We start from the raw sequence: 19,407 nt of genomic DNA, 5'->3' as shown, positions 1-19,407 counted from the left end.
GTTATAAGCATGGTAATAGAGCGATTTTAAGGAACATATATTTTTTTTAAAAAGGTTTTAATTTTTTAAAAGCCATCCAATAAAATAAGTTACATATCGTCATAATTGTACTGACTTGAGAAACATGTATAACAAGCCAGTTTTACCCTAGGGTAAACGGTGTGAAAACAAAACCCTGCCAAATAAAAAATATATATATTTTTTTCAATTTCACCACACATATAATTTTTTTCTGGGTTCACAGCATATTTTAGCCAAAAATTACATCTGCCACTGCAAAGTACAATTATTGGTGCAAAAATTACAATGAATTACAGCTTACGTCTGTAGGATATTGTTAAGGAAGTGCTACGAGGGCATGGGGATGGGTAAGTATGCTTTCGTTATTATGTTCGCACAACCCCCTGCCTGTCTGAGATTTATTCGTTTTATGGGACATCTCCTTTCAAGAAACTTAAGTGGCACAAGTTACTAGCAGTGAGCTAGCATTGCTGGTCACATACACAGCCCTGTGGAAATTGCCATAGAAATGTGAAAGGTTTAGCGCTGGTTACTAGAGATGAGCGAGCCGGGTTTGGGTTCGAGTCGATCCGAACCCGAACGGTTGGCATTTGATTAGCGGGAGATGCTGAACTTGGATAAAGCCCTAAGGCTATGTGGAAAACATGGATATAGTCACTGACTCTATCCATGTTTTCCAGACAACCTTAGAGCTTTATCCAAGTTCAGCAGTCCCAGCAAATCAAATCGATCGTTCGGGTCCGGATCGACTCGAACCCAAACCCGGTTCGCTCATCTCTACTGGTTACATCTGGTGTACGTAGGGTGGGCCTCTAGAATTAAATTCCCTGGTGGGCCCAAGGTACCCCAGTCCGACACTGGTTAGACTGTTGCTAGATCCTGGTTAAACCACTGGGATCCAGTAATGTGTATAGTCATCTCAAGGCACCTATTTACTCAATGATGGAAAAAAACATGGTTCATGATATTACCAGAGTTTTCTAGGTCAAAGGGGAACTTTTTTGGTTTGCAAGATTGCATAATAGAGCCAGGACAAGCAAGTGACCAAGTGCTTCTCTCCCTACCTTTTTCTATGTTGCTTCAAGAAATGAACTTTATAGAATTACAATAAAGTGTGTCTTCTGCAGAGAAGTAGATTGTAGCAAGGTGGGAGGAGATGCACCTAGCTGTGAAATTTGAAGAATTAGAAGAATTGGGTCTGGCCATGTCAATTGTGTCCTATGTCCATAGGGCTTGCTTTCTTGCATATCTCTAAACATTGCGTTTATTACACAGGGCAATATCTGCCCAATTCTGCTGATTTGGCAGATAATCGCCTTGTGTAATAAGACCCTTATGCTGCATTTACACAGAGCGATAATTCGCCCAATCGTACGATTAACGATTTCGAAGTAACAATTTTTTTTTTTAAACAATCAGCGTTTAGACGGAATGATATATCGTACGGAAAAATCATTTTGCGATCACTTAAGCCTTTCTCGCACATAGGTTAAATCGGTAAACGACTGTTTACACGAAACGATCTGCGAATTTTTTTTGCGAACGACGAACGACGATTAAAGAACATGTTGTAAGATCAAAATGAACAATTTCTCGCTCGTCGTTTGATCGTTCGCTGCGTTTACACGTACGATTATCGTTCGAGTTCAATCGCTATCGTGCAAATTCGAACGATAATCATTCCGTGTAAACGCAGCATCAGTTTAAGGTATATTTTACTTTTTTTGTTTTTCAATCTACTTAATTGGGCTGGGTGAGATTAGGAAAGCACAATGGTGGTCTTGTCTATGGGTTGTGTCCGGTATCGCAGCTTGGCCATATTGAAGTGAATAGGGCAATACTCTAAGGGTATGTTCACACTGAGTAAATGTGGTGGAATTCCTTGGCGAAACTCTTCACTGCGGAATCCCGCCTGCCTCACTGTGCCATAGCCTGTCTGAGAGGGCTCACGCCCCTCCGCTCAATCCGTGCCACTCCATCAGTCCCCGGGTTGGTTGCTTATAGGTTTCCATGGCAGTAAGTGTTATAATGAAAGCCCTCTGACCTGCCATCTTGTACTCCTATTAGAAATAGAAAAGCAATGCAATATAGAGGTCTAGAAAAAAAAGATGTTCGGGGATGCACACAGGTGTTTACTAAGACAGGAATGTCAAAGGAGTTGATCAGCCATTTTTAATACTATTAGTAATAGATTTACCGCGCTCTTTTATAGTACATTTCTCTTTGTTCCCCATAGCAACCAATCACAGCTCAGCTTTTATTTTAGCAGAGCAATATGAGAAATAAAAGCTGAGCTCTGATTGGGTTGCTTTGGGCAACAAAGACTAACTTTTTGTAAGCTTTATTAGTACCAATTAGGAAGGGGTTGGTCACTTTATAGTAAAATTGTTCTGTGTACAGTGTTAGTAAGTGTACTCACTGCACGTACTGACAGTAGCTCCCTGTGTACCTCATAGAGCTAAAATCAGACTCCCCTCCTCCAGGCTGGGCGGCCTTGCTCTGTGGTGATTCTTTCCATAAGATGGCGGACACGGAGGAGCATGTAACCATACCCCGTCCCCATTGTCCTCTATAGACATATACAGGCTCCGTGGTGGACACTGGGGGGGCGGGGCATGATCCTCTATTTCGGCCATCTTGTGGACAAAAACACCACAGAGCAGGGCAGCACAGCCTTGATGGGGGGAGTCTGATTTTAGCTCTCAGTGAGTATATACAGTGAGTACACTTACTACTACTGTAAACTGAGCAATTTTACTATGAAGTGAACAACCCCTTTAAAAAGAATATCTAGGCTTTACCTTATATTCCGTATAATTTGCCAACTGCTCATCTCCTGTGATAGAATACTTAGGCTATACCATATACATTCTGTATAATTTGTTCTAAAATGTATAAATAAAAGTGGTTCTTACTTTGGGCAGGGACTTTTGTAGTTCACAGTTGACGCCTCCAATAAAAACATGTTTGGCATTACCACTTTTGGGTACTCAAAGATAAAGTCATATCTAAGAAGCCAAATGGAGGATCTGCTGAGGAGCTGAACAATGGTGACCTCTTTTTTCAGGAACTTTTCAGCCAATTTCATCCAAGGATAGTAAACGATTCCACAATAATATGGCTCTAGCAATCTGACCATAAAATTCTCCACACGTTCAACAAAGGTCATCTTATCGGATAAGTAAGTAAACACCCTAGGCACGTACGATAATGGAGTTTCACACTGAGCACTTTCATAGTCATATGCACAAGGCAGTCCTCTTAAGAAGTTCACATTTGGCAAGTCAAGATGTTCTGCTAATATGACTCCACATAGTACAATTGGATCCGTGAGCACAGCATCAAACTTCTCATCCTGAAGTTTTTGAATTAACTCCTTGTTGTGCAGTAAGATCTCACAGGAATTGTAAAATATATTGAATATGCCTATCATATCATCTAGCATTGCAAAAGCAATCCAAGGGAAATGTTTAGGTACGGTAAAGTGCCTGCTCCCAAACTTTTCCATAATCACACTTATCTCTTGGCTGGTGTACGGTACAGGGAAGGTCTCTACAGTGTATTTTTCTGATTTAGCCATAGATAAACTGCCTTCAGGCATTACAACAACAACCTCATGTCCATTTTGTGTCAGTTTCTCTACCACAGGACGCATGCTCAGCCAGTGACTTCCATCCATGGGAACAGCAAGTAGCTTTCCCCATCTGCTTGGTAAAGGACAACAAAAAACATCAAAAGAGTTACGGAAAAGGAGAATTTTGACAAATTCATGTCTGCAGGAGTCCACGATCCACAAGGAGAAAACTCTTTCAAAAACAGCAATGGCCAATATAACAGCAAATATCGTATGGGTGTGCTTAACAAAGTCATCAATAAAAGTGCCAAAATAAACTCGCCTCGTATACTGATCAACCAGAGATTTAACTCATTGAAGGGGTATGCCAGCAAAAAAAATTTCTTTCAAATCACCTGGTTTCAGAAACTTATACAGATTTGTAATTTACTTCTATTTAAAAATCTCAACTCTTCCTGTGCTTATCAGCTGCTGTATGTCCTGCAGGAAGTGGTGTATTCTTCCAGGATAGGTTTTCTATGGTGATTTGCTACTGCTCTGGACAGTTTCTGACATGGACAGAGGTGGCAGCAGAGAGCACTGTGTCAGACTGGAAAGAAAACACCATTTCCTGCAGGAAATACAGGTCATGTGTGGTTTTCAATAAAGCTTAATTTTCCTTAATGGAACTGAGCTGCAAAACCTGCACCCAAACTGGAGACAAGAATCGTGCTGTATATGGAAGAAAGATGCCTTGCACTTTAAAAAATAATGTTTGCTTTATCACACAAACAAAAAAAAAGCAAAGTCCAACAGCAACGTAGAGCTTAATCCACTAAAAACATAGATTGGTAGATGCACGCTGTAGAGCCAACAATCCCACAGCATCCAAATTTTTTGCAAAAATCCAAAGGTTTTATTGCATATCTAAGTACAAACAATAACTTTTCGACCAGAGTTGGCCTTTGTTATGCTTAAGAAAGACCAACTGTGATGGAAATGCTGCTGTTTTTATTAGGATATTTACCTAAAACTTGGACGCTGCTGTACTTCCTATATATCACACAAAGATGTCGAAACCGGAGCCGGGAGCCTCACTACAGCCGCGTCGACGAGCAGGTAATGTATACTCTCGGCGGCGGGCTGCAGGATGCGGCCGGGGATGGGGCAAGCGGGCTGCTGGATGCGGCCGGGGATGGGGGGATGCGCCGGGGATGGGCTGATGCGGCCAAGGATGGGGGATGCGACGGCGGGGCTGTGGACAGTGGGGAGTTAAAGCACATATTCACAATCCCGCTGAGAGTATTTGCTATCATAAGGGTGAATGGTACCGGATCCACTGCGGATCCCGTAGGTGTGAAGGCACCCTTAAAGGGGTTAACCAGCACTACAAAAACATGGCCACTTTTCCCCCTACTCTTGTTTCCAGTTCAGGTGCGGTTTACAATTAAGCTCCATTTACATCAATGGAACTGAGTTTCAAAATCCTACCCAATCTGGAGACGAGAGGAGGAAAGTAGCCATGTTTTTGTAGCGCTGGATAACCCCTTTCATCACTGGGATCCAGTAATGTGTATAGGCATCTCAAGGCACCTATTTATTTAATCATGGAGAAAACCATGGTTCATGATTAGAGATGAGCGAACCTTGAGCATGCTAAAGTCTATCCGAACCCGATCGTTCGGCATTTGATTAGCGGTGGCTGCTGAAGTTGGATAAAGCCCTAAGGCTATGTGGAAAACATGGATATAGTCATTGGCTGTATCCATGTTTTCCAGACAACCTTAGAGCTTTATCCAACTTCAGCAGCCATCACTAATCAAATGCCAAGCGATCGGGTTCGGATGGACTAGAGCATGCTCGAGGTTCCCTCATCTCTATTCATGATATTACTAGTGTTTGTGTTTTCTAGGTTACTTTTCTATGTTTCTTTATTGGCAGTTTTTCTTTCTTTGGCTATGTTCACACAATGTTTTTTTCAGCTCTGTTTAAAATGACGTCCGTCAATTTGAGTCTAAAAAAACGGATGTCATTTAACAGCCTGGCCTCCCCTTAGTGCAATGACGGCTGTTTGTACATTATTCTACTTTGGGGTTACTAATTGGCCTTTGGGTGTTGCTTAATTGAAAAGTCCATTGAATTTAATAGTAAAAAAAGAGAAAGAACGGTGACAAAAGAAAAACTGTGATTGAACAAATAATAAAAAACGTCCACTGTTTACAAAAGACGTCCAAACATAATGATCATGTTTATTATTTTGACCTCCACGGTAAAAACGTCTGTTATTCAATATATTGTGTACATTGACTGTCTGTCTTCCCATTGAATTCAATGCATTGCCATTAAACCGGCCGCCTTTTCAATATTTTTGACGTTGTGTGAACATAGCCTTTATCATGTTATTCCAAGGAGAAAAAAATGCCAAAAAAAACACCAATATGCCAATACAGACATGATGTTTATTCTGAGGTTTTTAACCCTCTTATAGAAAAGGCAAACCTTTCTGCAGAGAACCACAAAACATCTTGTGGATATTATGTTTCGAAATGCGTAGTCTAGTCCAGCCTTGAAGGGTAATCTTACCTGCTGATATGTCACTAATGGTGCGAGAGAGTTATCTGACAGATCTTTGAAGCCAAAGCCAGGAACAGACTATACACAGGGAACAGGTCATAAAGGAAAGACTGAGATTTCTCCTCTTCTCAAATCCATTGCTGGCTTTGGCTTAAAAAATCTGTCAGATAAATCTCTCTGTGTAAATGCACCATTAGAGCACGGGGTGCTGAGGATGAACTAATTTTTATTTTATTTTTTTTTTACCTTGATCCTGTTTTTGAGAATTTTGTAGGGCACGGCTAAAAAAAAACACACAAAAACACTCTCAGAACTACTCAGTTTTGTTATAGCATTAGTAGTTACCACTTAAATTAGGATAGGTCGGATATGAAAAATGCAGCTTTGTCCTGAGGGCCAAATTGCCTGTGTCCTAATAAAAGTACTCTGGAGAAAAAAAAATTAAATCAACTGGTGTCAGAAAGTTATACAGATTTGTACATTAATTCTATTTCAAAATATCAAGTCTTACAGTACTTATCAGCTGCTGTATGTACTGCAAGAAATGGTGGATTAGTCTGACACAGTGCTCTCTGCTGCCACTGGTGTCCATGTCAGGAACTGTCCTGAGCAGGAGAGGTTTTTTATGGAAATTTGCTACTGCTCTGAACAGTTCCTGACATGGACACAGGTGGCAGCAGAGAGAACTGGGTCAGACTGAAAAGAATACACCGCCTTCCTGCAGAACATATATCAGCTGATAAATACTGGAAGGCTTGAAATTTTGAAATAGAATTAATATATAAATTTGGACAAAGGTTTTTCAGGGCATTTTGGAGTTTTTCTGCTCTTTTGAGGTAGTGCATAATAGCAGCAGGCTATGCATTTGTCATTTCTTTTAAAGAAATAGTGGGATTGTTCCTCCCATAGCTTCTTTGGAAGGAGAAAAAAAACAGAACCGCATGACTAATGAGAAAAACACGGGATAAAACACCAGGAATAAAACTGCCTACACTCATTTGCCTTATAATGAGAAAACGCCAGAAAAACTGAAAGAAAAAAACACTAAAAAGCGGAAAAAAGAGCTTGCAGTTTTTTAAGTACGCTAAAAAACAAACATGTCTACTCAACATGCACATTAAAAATTTGTGGCTAAGAGGGGGTTATCCGGGCAGCAAAAAAAGTTTAGATTTTACTGAGTGTGAAAATTAAATTTAAAAAAAACCTCACCTACACTGTGTCCTGTCTCACTCAGTCATTGGCTGTGTGTGCTGTCATTGCAACGTCAATTCCATCTGAGAAGTGGGCAGAAGGAGGACATGTGGGGCACTGGAAGATGTCATAGCGGGAGCTGTAGGGGTCCAGTTAGGTGAGTATGCCTGCTACTTTAGGTGACTTTTCAGGATGAGTTGTCCTGTGTATATACAGCAGCACTATATCTGCCCATTCTATTACTAGTATATGGCATCAGCGTGGATGCAGACAAGCCTCCTTGCTGGCTCCTATACACTATAGGGAACAGTTTACACTATAGGCAACAGTTATTATGACTGGCACTCACAGCACTAACATAAATATTGGCACATTTTGCACATACGCAAAAAAAAATTCAGACTTCTTGGCGTTTCTTTGCCGGCACAGACTACACTTTTCTATACAGTAAACAGTATATCGTAAAATGACACTCATTTGGAATACGCTGGGTGCATAGGGGTCTATGGACATGTGCAGCGTGTGCACCAAGAGCTTTCCCAAAGCTTATGCTATGTGGGCATTACTATGTATTTTGAATAAATTTATAATTCCTGGTAGTTTAAAACTAAAAATGTCAGAAATAACAACAAAACAAACTAAAGATTACCTTTACCCTACAAGGAACGGTTATGAAGTCAACTGAGGACACATTTGTTGGCAACATGACCTGGAGATGTATTCTGCCAAGAACATGACTTCACAGAAATCAAAATGCAAACAGAACAAACTTCAAGATACAAACGTGACCCAAAGGTTAAAAAAACCATAATTGCCTAAAAAACTAATTTTAAAACCTAAAAAGAACAAAGTTCATACAGAGGTGTAGCTAGGTTTTCCTGCATCCCTTTCACCTCCAAAGCCTAAATGCATTTAGCGTTCCCATGTAAATTAAAGTGACAGCGTAACATAAGCATCAGTCTACTAGTACAAGGCTGTAATAGTAGATGTCACAAGGCAGCAGCAGTAGTCTGCAGAAGGCCTCTGACTTCCATGACAATTGATCGGAATCAAGCATTTTCTTTATTGGTTTGTGAACTGGATGCCCATCAGTTCAAGCAACTTACTAGACGATGCAACTGCTGTTGATCATGGTATCTAGGGGGTTAAATGACCGACATCGGACTGATTTCTAAAGCCGGTCTGTGATAGTTAACGTTAGCTGCTGATAGCAACTGCCATCTGCTATGTATGAAGCCAAAAAGTGGGCTTAGCTCCTATACTTCCTAACACAGCGCATGATATACATGTACATCATGGATCAGGAAGGGGATAAGATGTTAATATAATTTTTTATATTTTTTTAACATATCATCAGAAATGTCAAAAGCTATTGATCAGCGGGTTTGTGTCACTGCAGAGCTGTGCTATTCATTAGGAGGGGCGGGGCGGATCAGTAACACGCCCCCAGTGCACCAAATCACCTCATTTGCATACTGAATAAGGAAAAGATTTCCTGAAAACAGTGCTGAGGCTAAAGGCAAGAAAATTACCTTTATTATCAGCGTTCTGCGCCCTATCTGAACATAACAGTAAGTTGGAGTCTTCCAGCCTGCTGTTAGTTCCTGTTTAAATGTTATCACCCAGCCGCAAGACAAGTGATCACTAGCTGATGGTGGCGTTCTATCCACTGGAGCAGTCACCTGTCCCTAGAGTACATGGTACAGCAGTGCACATACTTGGCCTCTGCTTCCAGGTTCATGACTATGTCAGCTTGGTCAGTCAGTGTGCCCCTTGGACTGGATGAAGGGGTTCCAGTAGAATCAATAGAGCCACATCACAGGGGGAGGGGAGATCATCATGCATGAAAAATGCAGGCCTAATGTCATCTTCATGGGTGACATTGCTTCAGTTCATCGAGGTCACATTGATAGGGAACAGTTGCTGGAGACTGGGGGACCTCAAAGAGAGTGGCCTTCACTTTCTCTAGACCTGAATCCCATACATGACAAGTTATTGAGACATTGACCTGTTTTGTTGGGGTATACTTGTACCCACCACTGGTGTTGACTTTTGTTTCAATAAATTATTTAAGATGAGGAACCATTGCTGCTTGAACATAAATACCCTACTCTCATGATATAACATGATAAAAGATATATTTTTTTATAATTTTCCATAAATTTCACCTGAAAGCCAAATATGCCTAACTTTTTGTGAGGAGCATATTTACTCCAAAATGGCATCAATATAAACTACATATCACCCGGCAAAAAACAAACCCCCACACAGAGCTCCATTTTTCTTGACTCCTAAATTGGTGTTTTAAATCCTTATCAATACTGCATCATTCGCAATATATAATAAAATTGCCCTTCTATTATTTATATTAGAATGTCACAGTGACAACGCAGAAATGGTATTGGCAGTAGCTTTGACCCTTGGTTCCAAAATGTCATTGCCCTGTTGGTGCTGTAGCATGACATATCAGTTTTTTAGTTAAAAATATATCTTGTTAACCTTGAAGAGGTTATAGGTACGGGTACTACACAGAGCAACGTGTCACATCCTAGTACACAGACCTTTACCAATGGTCACTGCAGCTTGTGTGAAAAAGAATTTATAGTTTGCCATGCACTCACATAGACACTCATAATAGAATAATAAAAAAAATTGGGTAATATGAATATTTTTCCAAATAATTTCTCGATAACCTAGACAGGTGTCTTACTGTTTATCCAATGACCCATCCATTAAGTGAGGTAAACCTTATACAAGGTAAATTGTGCAATCCCCATCACATATGGGAATCCACAAAGAATCAACACTTAAAAATAAAGACTGTCCAAGGGAGATGACGCAGTTTGGTTGCTAGAGGCTAACTTTGTATTTTGACTCTATTTTGGAGTCCTGTTTATTCTGTGAGATTACAGTGTGCACTAAGCTCCTACTGACATCCCATTTAGCCTTCCTGCACGCATCTGTGGACGTTTTAACGATCAGGAAATATTGATCAGGGAGCCTTTCAAGAAGCTTCAGGAAACCATCAGTATTTCCTGACCATACAAAACAGAAAGGGGGGGGAGGGAGCCCCTCTAGCTTCTCCTCTCTTTCGTCTCTGTGCTGCAACGCTGGAGAAGGGGGTGGCCTCATGTGATAATGCTGCCTGCGAACAGAAGAGTGATTGTCAGGGCATGGGGCCAGTGGCCAGGTCTGGCTAGGAGTACATCCAAAATTCTGGTCAGTTTCCAGATGCACTGTCCAGAATTCCAGATGCTTACATAGGGTTCTATGGGTCATCTGTGGGACAATTCCGGACAATTATACAATCTGTCCTATAATTTCAGGGGCTATTTTCCGACACATACACCTTTCAGGTAAACTCCTGAAGGGTGTACGTGCCTATGGGTCAGGTAACCTATCTGGATTTTACTGATGTGTGTAGGGGGCCTTAGAGGCTACATGGGAGGTATATATTGGATTACTTGCAAAAAGTTATTTACTTTACTAGACCAAATGTAGTCTATTATTGACTATATTCATGCTTTTTGTTTTTCTCTGGGACTCAAAATCCTTTCATTATACCTGGTGTGTACATGATGTTACAGACAGGGCCGTAATTTTGGGATGACATTTTGGAGGATTCAGAACCAGTTACCAATTTTCCATAAATTTTGGTCTCAACATACAATTACAATGGTCGTCCTGGAACCAATTAAAATATATCGTATGTTGAGGGACCACTATATATATATGTGTAGTGTGTGATTGTATTTAAATAAATTTTTTCCAATACTGGATAACCCTTTTAACTTTCCTGACTTCAACTGTATAATATTTATTAAAGGTGCGCAGGCTAATTGATTAAAATGAAACTGGTCAGGCCACAAATAGATTATATTGTTTTATTGATGTATATCCCAACTATTAGTTGCTTTCTCCTCAACCAGACTCCCACCAATCACAACTTCTAACCTTTTTCTCTGTGAAAGTTTGTTTTCACCTTTATGGAAATATGCTCTTTTTTTATTTGAATGTCTTAAAAGGGAAATCAGTCAGCTGCAATTCAGGTTCCAAACTGCTGACACTGTTAGATACTGTCTGATTCCAGAATGTAGCAAAAAGCTTTTGCTATATAGTAAGAAGAGTCAGAGAGGCTTCCCTGAGCTCCTGAAGTGCCGCAAGCTGTAACACCTCCTCCCTCCCTCCCCCTCCCAGAGGAGGTGTTACAGCTTTCGGTTATTCAAGGGGTTATCCAGCACTACAAAAACATGGCCGCTTTCCCCCTACTGTTGTCTCCAGTTCAGGTGCAGTTTAATTAAGTGCAATTAAGCTCCATTTACATCAATGGAACTGAGTTTCAAAACCCCACCCAAACTGGAGGCAACAGTAGGGGGAAAGTGGCCGTGTTTTTGTAGCGCTGGATAACCCCTTTAAGGAAATTGGGAAAGCCTCTGACTCCTTGATAGGGTGGGTTCACAATGAGGGAACAGTGAAGTTCCCGCGGGTTCTCTGCTTGTCCTGTAGACTTTATTTTTTGGCTGGGCAGATTTCAATATAAAGTTATTATGGATTCTGCACAGTTTTGCTGTTATCTAGATGCATTCACCCCCACCGAATGCAAAGAATCATCAAACCTCAGTCCAACCCGACACGCTCCCTGCTCCTGGCCCCCACCCTCCGTGTCGGCATCACGTGTCCTCAGTCTCTTCAATAGGCCGGGTTAGCGCTTCTTAACTAGCCAAAATGAAGCCACCCCGTCACCCGCATGGTGTATCCTTAGCAGCCCAGCATGTGCCCACCCCCACAAATAAACAGCAAATTACAAGTAAAACAAGGATTTCCTCTCCCTAAGAACATCCTAACCATAATCTGCACACAGCTCATCGTCTATCCTGCAGGTGCAGGAACTCTTTCCGCTCCAGGAGTCACGTGGACAGCGGCACCATGTGATCATGACGTCAGACCTCACAGCACCACGTGATCAGACCTCCTTCATGTAACCTGACTCTAGCCTCTCCCCAGGGGCATACCGGGATTTGTAGTTTATTAGGCTGCGTTTCCTATTAACATTCCAGAGCTCTAAGACTACATTTCCCAGCAGCGCTCTCAGATTGACAGCATATACAACAAACATGGCGGCTCCCAGGTAGCAGGTCTTGTACTCGGGGTAATTTCTGTCCGCTCGGCCGAGTTACTGACAGGTAAAGCGTGCGTATGGGAGTGCGGCCGGGCCGTGCATCATCAGCTCTGTGCTAGGAGGATGAGGTGATCTGTAGCGTAGCTCCGTGCAGGAAGGTGCACTCGCTGCACTTCCTTTATCTCAGTAGTGATATACAGCTGGGATTTGCTGTATATGAAGCCACTTTGTAGATGTCTCCATTATAGATTTCTTACCATTCAGCTACAACTCCGTGCAAGTCAGTGGAAAAATACATCCAAACCTATTGCAAACAATTTTATTAGTTTTTGCATCAATTTTTTTCTTTTTCATAAAGCGTATACAGGAAATAGACTGTAAAAACGCAGTTTGGACGAAGATGGATTTCTGCCGTCTTGGTGGTCAAGATTGTGACAGAGAGAGGGTTAGACACCAGTTCAGTCTGTGGAAAGGAGGGAGACAATCCTGGAGGACAGCTCACACAAGCTGGAGATAGAGAGGAGAGCAGATACAAGGCAGTCTGCAGGGGAGAATCATATAGGGTGTACAGCTCACTCATAAAGCTGCAAAGGCAAAAGTAAGCAAAATTTAAAGTCACTGTACCACCAGGCCCAGGCTGAAGCACTGAAGGCGGGTCGACCCACCCTTAGTGGGAGGAAACCCTGGCCCTTCTATAATAGGGTTTTTTGATTCTAGTGGAGTCACGTCATAGAGGGGCTGGGGTTTCTTCCCACTGGGGGTGGGTCGGCCCGCCTCCAGTGCTTCAGTCTGGGCCTGGTGGTACAGTCACTTTAAAGTACTACTTGCCTCTCCACGTTCCGCCATAGTGCTGTCTCACCGCTCCGAGATCCCCCGCTCCACTGACATCATCACCCGGCTGATGGATTGCGTGATTAGCCAATCAGTGACTGAGGCGGGACACTGCTGCAGTCTGTGATTGGCTGAGCGGACAATCCATCAGCTGGGTCATGCATTGTTCCCCGAGTTGTGGCGATATTGGAACTCAGGGGCAAAATTTGTTCTGGCGGGGATCCTGGAGCCTGTGACGCAGTGCTTTGGGGCACAGGGTAAGGTAAGTAGTGCATGTTTATTATGTTCTCTCCAGCCTGCTTGCAAATTATTATTTTCTATGGACTCCTTTAATGGAAAATATGTTTTCTATTTGAAAAGAGAGTTCTAGGTTGGCACTACCGGTCAGTCCAATATATATAACGGGGCACTCAAGCCACAACTCCCAAAGGGGGATAAATCTGTAGCGACAAGGATGGTGCTCAGCTGAGACAATAGTAGTCCAACCAAAGTTCCAACCATAGTAAACAGAAGCGGCACTCACCAGTCACTGTCGTATTCTTATGTTATTGTGCATACCAATGCATCAGTACGGCCGGTCTCTAACTATTGTTCCCATCCACACAGACACATGCCCAGTGCAGCCTCTGGGTATTCTTTTGACTCTCTGAAATTGGAGTGCATCCAAATCTCTTCCTCAAAATGTGTTGAACAGTAGAACCTATTCTTATTGGCTGGCCAGCACGATAGCAGGAGTTATTCTGCTGTCCAAGATTATTCAGATGGCCTGATTGAGCATGTGTGACCACCAGCACTGGACCCATTTTGTGGAGATTCTGAAAGGGAATTATATGATTCGGTATGATGGCGCATACACAATGTCTGCTCATTGTGGTCTTTAAACATGTTGAAATGGCCCACTTATGACAGCGGTGGTCTGCTGCTTGTTGCTCCGTCGCAGACCACCACTGACTTTAATAGGCAACCATAGATTTTTCAGGCAACCTCTCCCGCTGATCCCATTGGTCATCTCCTCCGCTCGCTGTCCGTGCATGTAATAGCATCGGCAGCAAGCAGGGAACGAGGAGAAAGGCTTGCTTCCTACTCAATTTTGTGCTATGTGGTTCCCACTATGCACGGAAATTTCAAGCGGAACAGCATGGTGGACTCCAATTGAAGTTCCGCCTGTCCCATTGACTCAAACAAAATCTGCCATCTGCCCAAAGAATTGACATGTTAATTCTTCGGGCAGACGGCAGATTCCGTTTGAGAACACTGTATCATTGAATCTCTGGGACAGGCGGAACATCAATCTGAGTCCACCACATGGCCTCCACTCAAAATTTCCGGACATATTCTGTAGTGGAAACATACTCTACAGCCTTGAGTTAGGGGTTGTGATCTCTGAGCCTTGCATCTGAGTAGGATGCAAATATCTGGGGAAAGTATTGTGGAGCTTTTCCATTTATATAGCGGCTTATTCTCCAATTTGTACTGTCATTTTCTTCTTCAGGTCTACACTTTTCGATCAGAAATGTTTGGGGACTTGTTTGAAGAAGATGAAGACTTCTCATTCCTATCAAGCAGTGCAACCACTAATAGCAGGAAAGCAAAATCCAAAGATTCTGAAATACTGGAACCAAGGGGAGAAACCAGATTAAGTGGCCTCAGGAACCAGGGAAGCACCTGTTACCTTAACTCCCTGTTGCAGACCTTACTTTTCACACCAGAATTCCGAGGTACATTAGAAATATTGTCTACAGCCTATCTATTAGCCTTTCCTTCAAGGAAAAAAAAAAACATAAACAGTTGGATGAGGAGGTGGTGGATAAATGAATTTCCCTGCAGATTTCATATGAGCCATTCTGTTTTGCAACAACCCGTGAATACTGCTCTCCAGTCTGATGAATTCATAAAGAAATGTCAGCAACCTAATAAAGTGTCTGCTAATCTGAATGCATTAGGGTCCATTTACACAGAAAGATTATCTGATAAAGATTTGAAGCCAAAGCCAGAAACAGACTATAAACAGAGGTCAGGTTATGAAGGAAAGCCTGAGATTTCTCCTCTTTTCAAATCTATTTCTGGCTTTGGCTTCAAATCTTTGGCAGAAAATCTGTCAGATAATCTTTCTGTGTAAATGGACCATATGTCTAGGCACTCTCAAAGCTGAATCGAGCAGCAGTTTTCACCCTCTCCTTTTCACTCTTCTCATTCAGAGGGCTTGGCAATTGTAAACCATACAAAATAAAAGTATATAAGTTGCATAAATTACAAATATAGACATTTATGATGTACCTATTTTTTTCTTAGCACCTTATTAGATTGGGGAGATTGTATTTTGTTTTGATTAGTTGGGGAAGTTAGTTGGGGCTTACTATAAGCAGATTTGTGGAAATGAAGTATGTAAATTATAGCACAATCCCACCATACCATCAGGTTTGGATATTACTGATAATGCAATGCTGTTAAGGTGGCTGAGCATCTTTGAGTCCTAGGTATTGGTGTTTCTGTTTCAACAGAATCCCTTTTTGCCTTGAGCCCCGAAGAGCTTGGATGTTTAGATGAGAAAGATGTCCCAAATTCCAAGGTACTGTCATTTTCTACTATGTATCCCTTTTAGGGTGTATGTGTGCTGGTTTGGCAATTGGAGTGTGTAATTAAATTTTACTAGATGCAGAGCACATAAAGTGTACCTGTGACTTTAATAAGTTTGGATCAGTTGTGGTCTGGGTGTTCAGACCCTGACTGATAGTTAGAACAAGCAGGGAGAAGTGTGCGGCTGAATACTTGTGTTCTGCTCTCTGTGCACATGACACAAGACGATCCTATAGATTTATTTAATTGTCTCTGTAACCTGCTGGGAAGACAAGGTGTTTAGTCCTCACTCCTGGCTAGTTCTAGTGATATGACTGGGGTCCAAACCCTCTGATCAAAACCTTTGACGTGTCTCTATAACATGTTATAGAGCAGACGTTATCCTGTGAAAATCTTTTTCTTTCCAATTAACTGTTTGTTTTTTGCTGGGTTCACACTACGGAATCCGCACGGAGAAGTTCTGGTGGATTCCGTCGCTCGTAGCCGCTCACGGCGGCACGCATATCCGCCTGTGCCATAGATGTGCCATTCTATGGCTGGGCTGATTCCGCCATCTGCCAAAAGAACTGACATGTTAGTTCTTTCGATGCAGAGATGCGCACCGCTGTGAGTGGGTATGAGCAACAAAATCCGACAAAACTTCTCTGTGCAGATTCCGTAGTGTGAACCCTCCCTTAGAAGGTTATATAGATTTGAAATTTACTTCTACTTAAAAATCTCAAGTCTTCCAATACTTATCAGCTGCTGTATGTCCTGCAGTTCGTGTCCCGGACAGAGGTGTCACGACTCACTAGAGAGTACTGTGTCAGACTGACAAGAAAACAACTTTTGCAGAGCATATAGCAGCTGATAAGTATGGGAAGACTTGAGATTTTTAAATAAAAGTAAATTACAAATCTATATAACTTTCTGAAACCAGTTGATTTAAAAGAATAAGATTTTCGCTGGATAACCCCTTGAAAAGTGAGTGCGCATTTGAAGTGGGACTTCAAGATTTAGGCTACTTCCTGCATCCCACAGATGTCTACATAAAAACACTATGGGATTCAGTTCACATCAATGTCCAACAGGCTGCCGGATGCCAAAAAGACACTCTTCTAGCATCAGTTGGTTGAATGGGAGCCTGTGGGTTCAATTGCTATGTAATTGAAACTTTGCCCAGGCATGTGCCATCCAGTAAGGATTGAGGGTACAGTCTAAACATACCCATGTGAAAAAAAAGTCTTTAGGTCATTTTCACTTTAGTTGAATTTAGTCAGAGTAACTTGTAAAATGGGGGACAGTAGTAGATTGTGCTGGTATGAAAGTCTGGAAAGGCGTAGAGCAGAAATATTTTACATGTTTTGTCACCTGGAAGTCAGTTGGCTAGTTTTTTCCATAAGTCGTGTTTCCTAATGTACTGTTCTTTTCCAGGTCCGAATCATTCCCTTGCAGTTACAGAGACTGTTTGCGCAACTCCTCTTGGTGGATCAGCAAGCTGCCTCAACCTCTGAGCTTACAAGCAGCTTTGGCTGGGATAATAATGAGGTCCGCTTTACATTGTCTATTAGTTGTGTTCTGGTTTCTCTTTGTAAACATCATTAATAGAAAATTTTCAGTGTGGATGGGTTTCCTGATCGGTCCAGTGTTCTTAGCAGACAACATGGCTCTCCTACTTTTTTTCTTAGCTTGCTTCTAACTATAGGTCATGTTCACACATAGTATAACACCAGCTGTTCTGTGACTTACAAAACGATCACAGAACAGCTGGTGTTACTGAAGATCATCCCGGCCGGTACTGCATTTCCGGCCGGATGATCTTCATTTCTGGTGAATTCTCCCGTGTGTGCCCGCATCCCAATTCCCCACTGCACACAATGGAGCATGCGGCCGGAGCCGTACTCTCCGTTGTGTGAACCAATATGTCAGTGCGGCCGCTATTCAATGAATAGCGGCCACAGAAAACTGACTTGTCAGTTTTTCGTGCGGCTTGATGGTATCCCGGCCGGAGCGTATGCTATGTGTATAGGCTCCGGCCGGGATTCCATTCATTCAAATACAACGTGTGTTTAGCATAAATCATGGCCGTGATTTATGCTAAACATACGTTGTGTGAACATGGCCATAAGCCAATGTTCTGGTTTTCTTATTTTGTACCCACATTTGCCATGTATGACCTATACTTTGATCTTGTGCATGTTCCTTCTTTTTTAACTTCTTTACGTATGGTCCATCAGAAGTTGTAGAGCAGCAAAATAAGTTGTTTTCTGCAACCAGTTTTATTGTGATATCATCCATTATGTGTTGCATCTTTGAATGTCCCCAATGTGGTATCAATCTTTCTTTTGCCTCTTACAGGCTACTGGTCAACATGATGTCCAGGAGTTAAACCGCATTCTGTTTAGTGCCTTGGAAAGCTCTCTGGAGGGCACTTCCGGCCATAATCTCATCAAGAACTTATATCATGGAACAATTGTTAACCGTGTCCAATGCCAGGAATGTGGACATATCAGCGAAAGGCAGGTGAGGTCCTCTGCACCCCCATCGACTACATCTAAAATAGCTACTACTAATGAAACACAAAGAGTAGGCGTACTACCACCAAGTATAGCACCCAGCTGTATAGTACCTGCAGTAGTATGCCAAGCTTGTTGTCCAGAGAGCCACTTGTTCGGCAACAATAGCGTGGTGTAAGTATCAGTAGTATCAGTATGTGCTTTAAAGGCTTTTTTTCTCACTATATACAGGAGGATTTCCTTGATCTGACAGTAGCCGTGAAGGACATGAGCAGTTTAGAGGAATCTTTATGCAACATGTACGTCGAAGAAGAAATCTTCGATGGAGACAACCTGTACCGCTGTGGGGCCTGTGACAGGCTTGTACCTGCTGCCAAGGTACTCTTCTTACTCTCTTAATACCTACAACCACAGTGTTAGAATATGCTCCCAATAAACAGCTTTCTTAATTTAGAGGGCAGGAAAATGCTTCAGGCCTTCCCATTCCCATGTCAGAAAGAAAAAGGAAGTTCATTTAGAACCTGCAACCCTTTTGCTGTCCAGGAAAAAATGTCCAGGGAATTGTAGTTTTGGAACAGCTGGAGGGTCAAAAGTTGTGAACCGCTGATTTAAAAAAACATTGCTTCGACATCATTACTGGATCCATTAAGCTGGCAAATCCCAGCTTTTAATATTGCTTCATAGAAACATAGAAAATTGTCAGCAGAAAAAGACCCCTTGGCCCATCTAGTCTGCCCGTATTTCTATGGTGCTAATTCTTCAGTGGTAACTGACCAAGTTTACCTTCAGAGTTCATTGGCTATTTGACTGAAACAGCTAGTAGATCAAAGCAACATTCTCATTGAATTTGACTTTGCAAAACTAGGAAAGGCATAAAAAACAAAAAAATGGGGAGCGATCTATTCTCTAGCGACCAACATTTAACCTTGATATCATTGAAGTAAGTGGGTTACTTACGTCTCAGAGGGGAGATTGTTCAAACTCCCCTCCCGCAGCCAGGAAATCTTGTAGCCGCAATACAGCCAGTCGGTGTTGCACTTCTCAAT

General features: G+C 42.0%; 1 protein-coding gene across 2 annotated transcripts in view; it reads left to right on the top strand.

Annotated features, from left to right (window-relative positions):
- The first annotated feature begins 12,404 nt into the window (after positions 1-12,404).
- USP40 (ubiquitin specific peptidase 40) overlaps positions 12,405-19,407 on the top strand; it is a 48,909-nt gene continuing 41,906 nt past the window's right edge. The window contains exons 1-6 of one of the 2 annotated variants that reach the window (XM_069983118.1): positions 12,405-12,522; positions 14,782-15,007; positions 15,791-15,858; positions 17,280-17,393; positions 18,204-18,368; positions 18,593-18,739. In XM_069983118.1, coding sequence (XP_069839219.1) covers positions 14,803-15,007; positions 15,791-15,858; positions 17,280-17,393; positions 18,204-18,368; positions 18,593-18,739 — 699 coding nt within the window. In that variant the 5' untranslated portion in view covers positions 12,405-12,522; positions 14,782-14,802. Of the gene's footprint in view, positions 12,523-14,781; positions 15,008-15,790; positions 15,859-17,279; positions 17,394-18,203; positions 18,369-18,592; positions 18,740-19,407 lie in introns of those variants that run through there. The other variant, XM_069983119.1, reaches the window with a different exon arrangement.

This window comes from Dendropsophus ebraccatus, chromosome 9 (assembly GCF_027789765.1).
Source record: "Dendropsophus ebraccatus isolate aDenEbr1 chromosome 9, aDenEbr1.pat, whole genome shotgun sequence".
NCBI lineage: Eukaryota > Metazoa > Chordata > Amphibia > Anura > Hylidae > Dendropsophus > Dendropsophus ebraccatus.
Note: the sequence above shows the minus strand (reverse complement) of the source record. Positions and strands in the feature narration are given on the sequence as shown.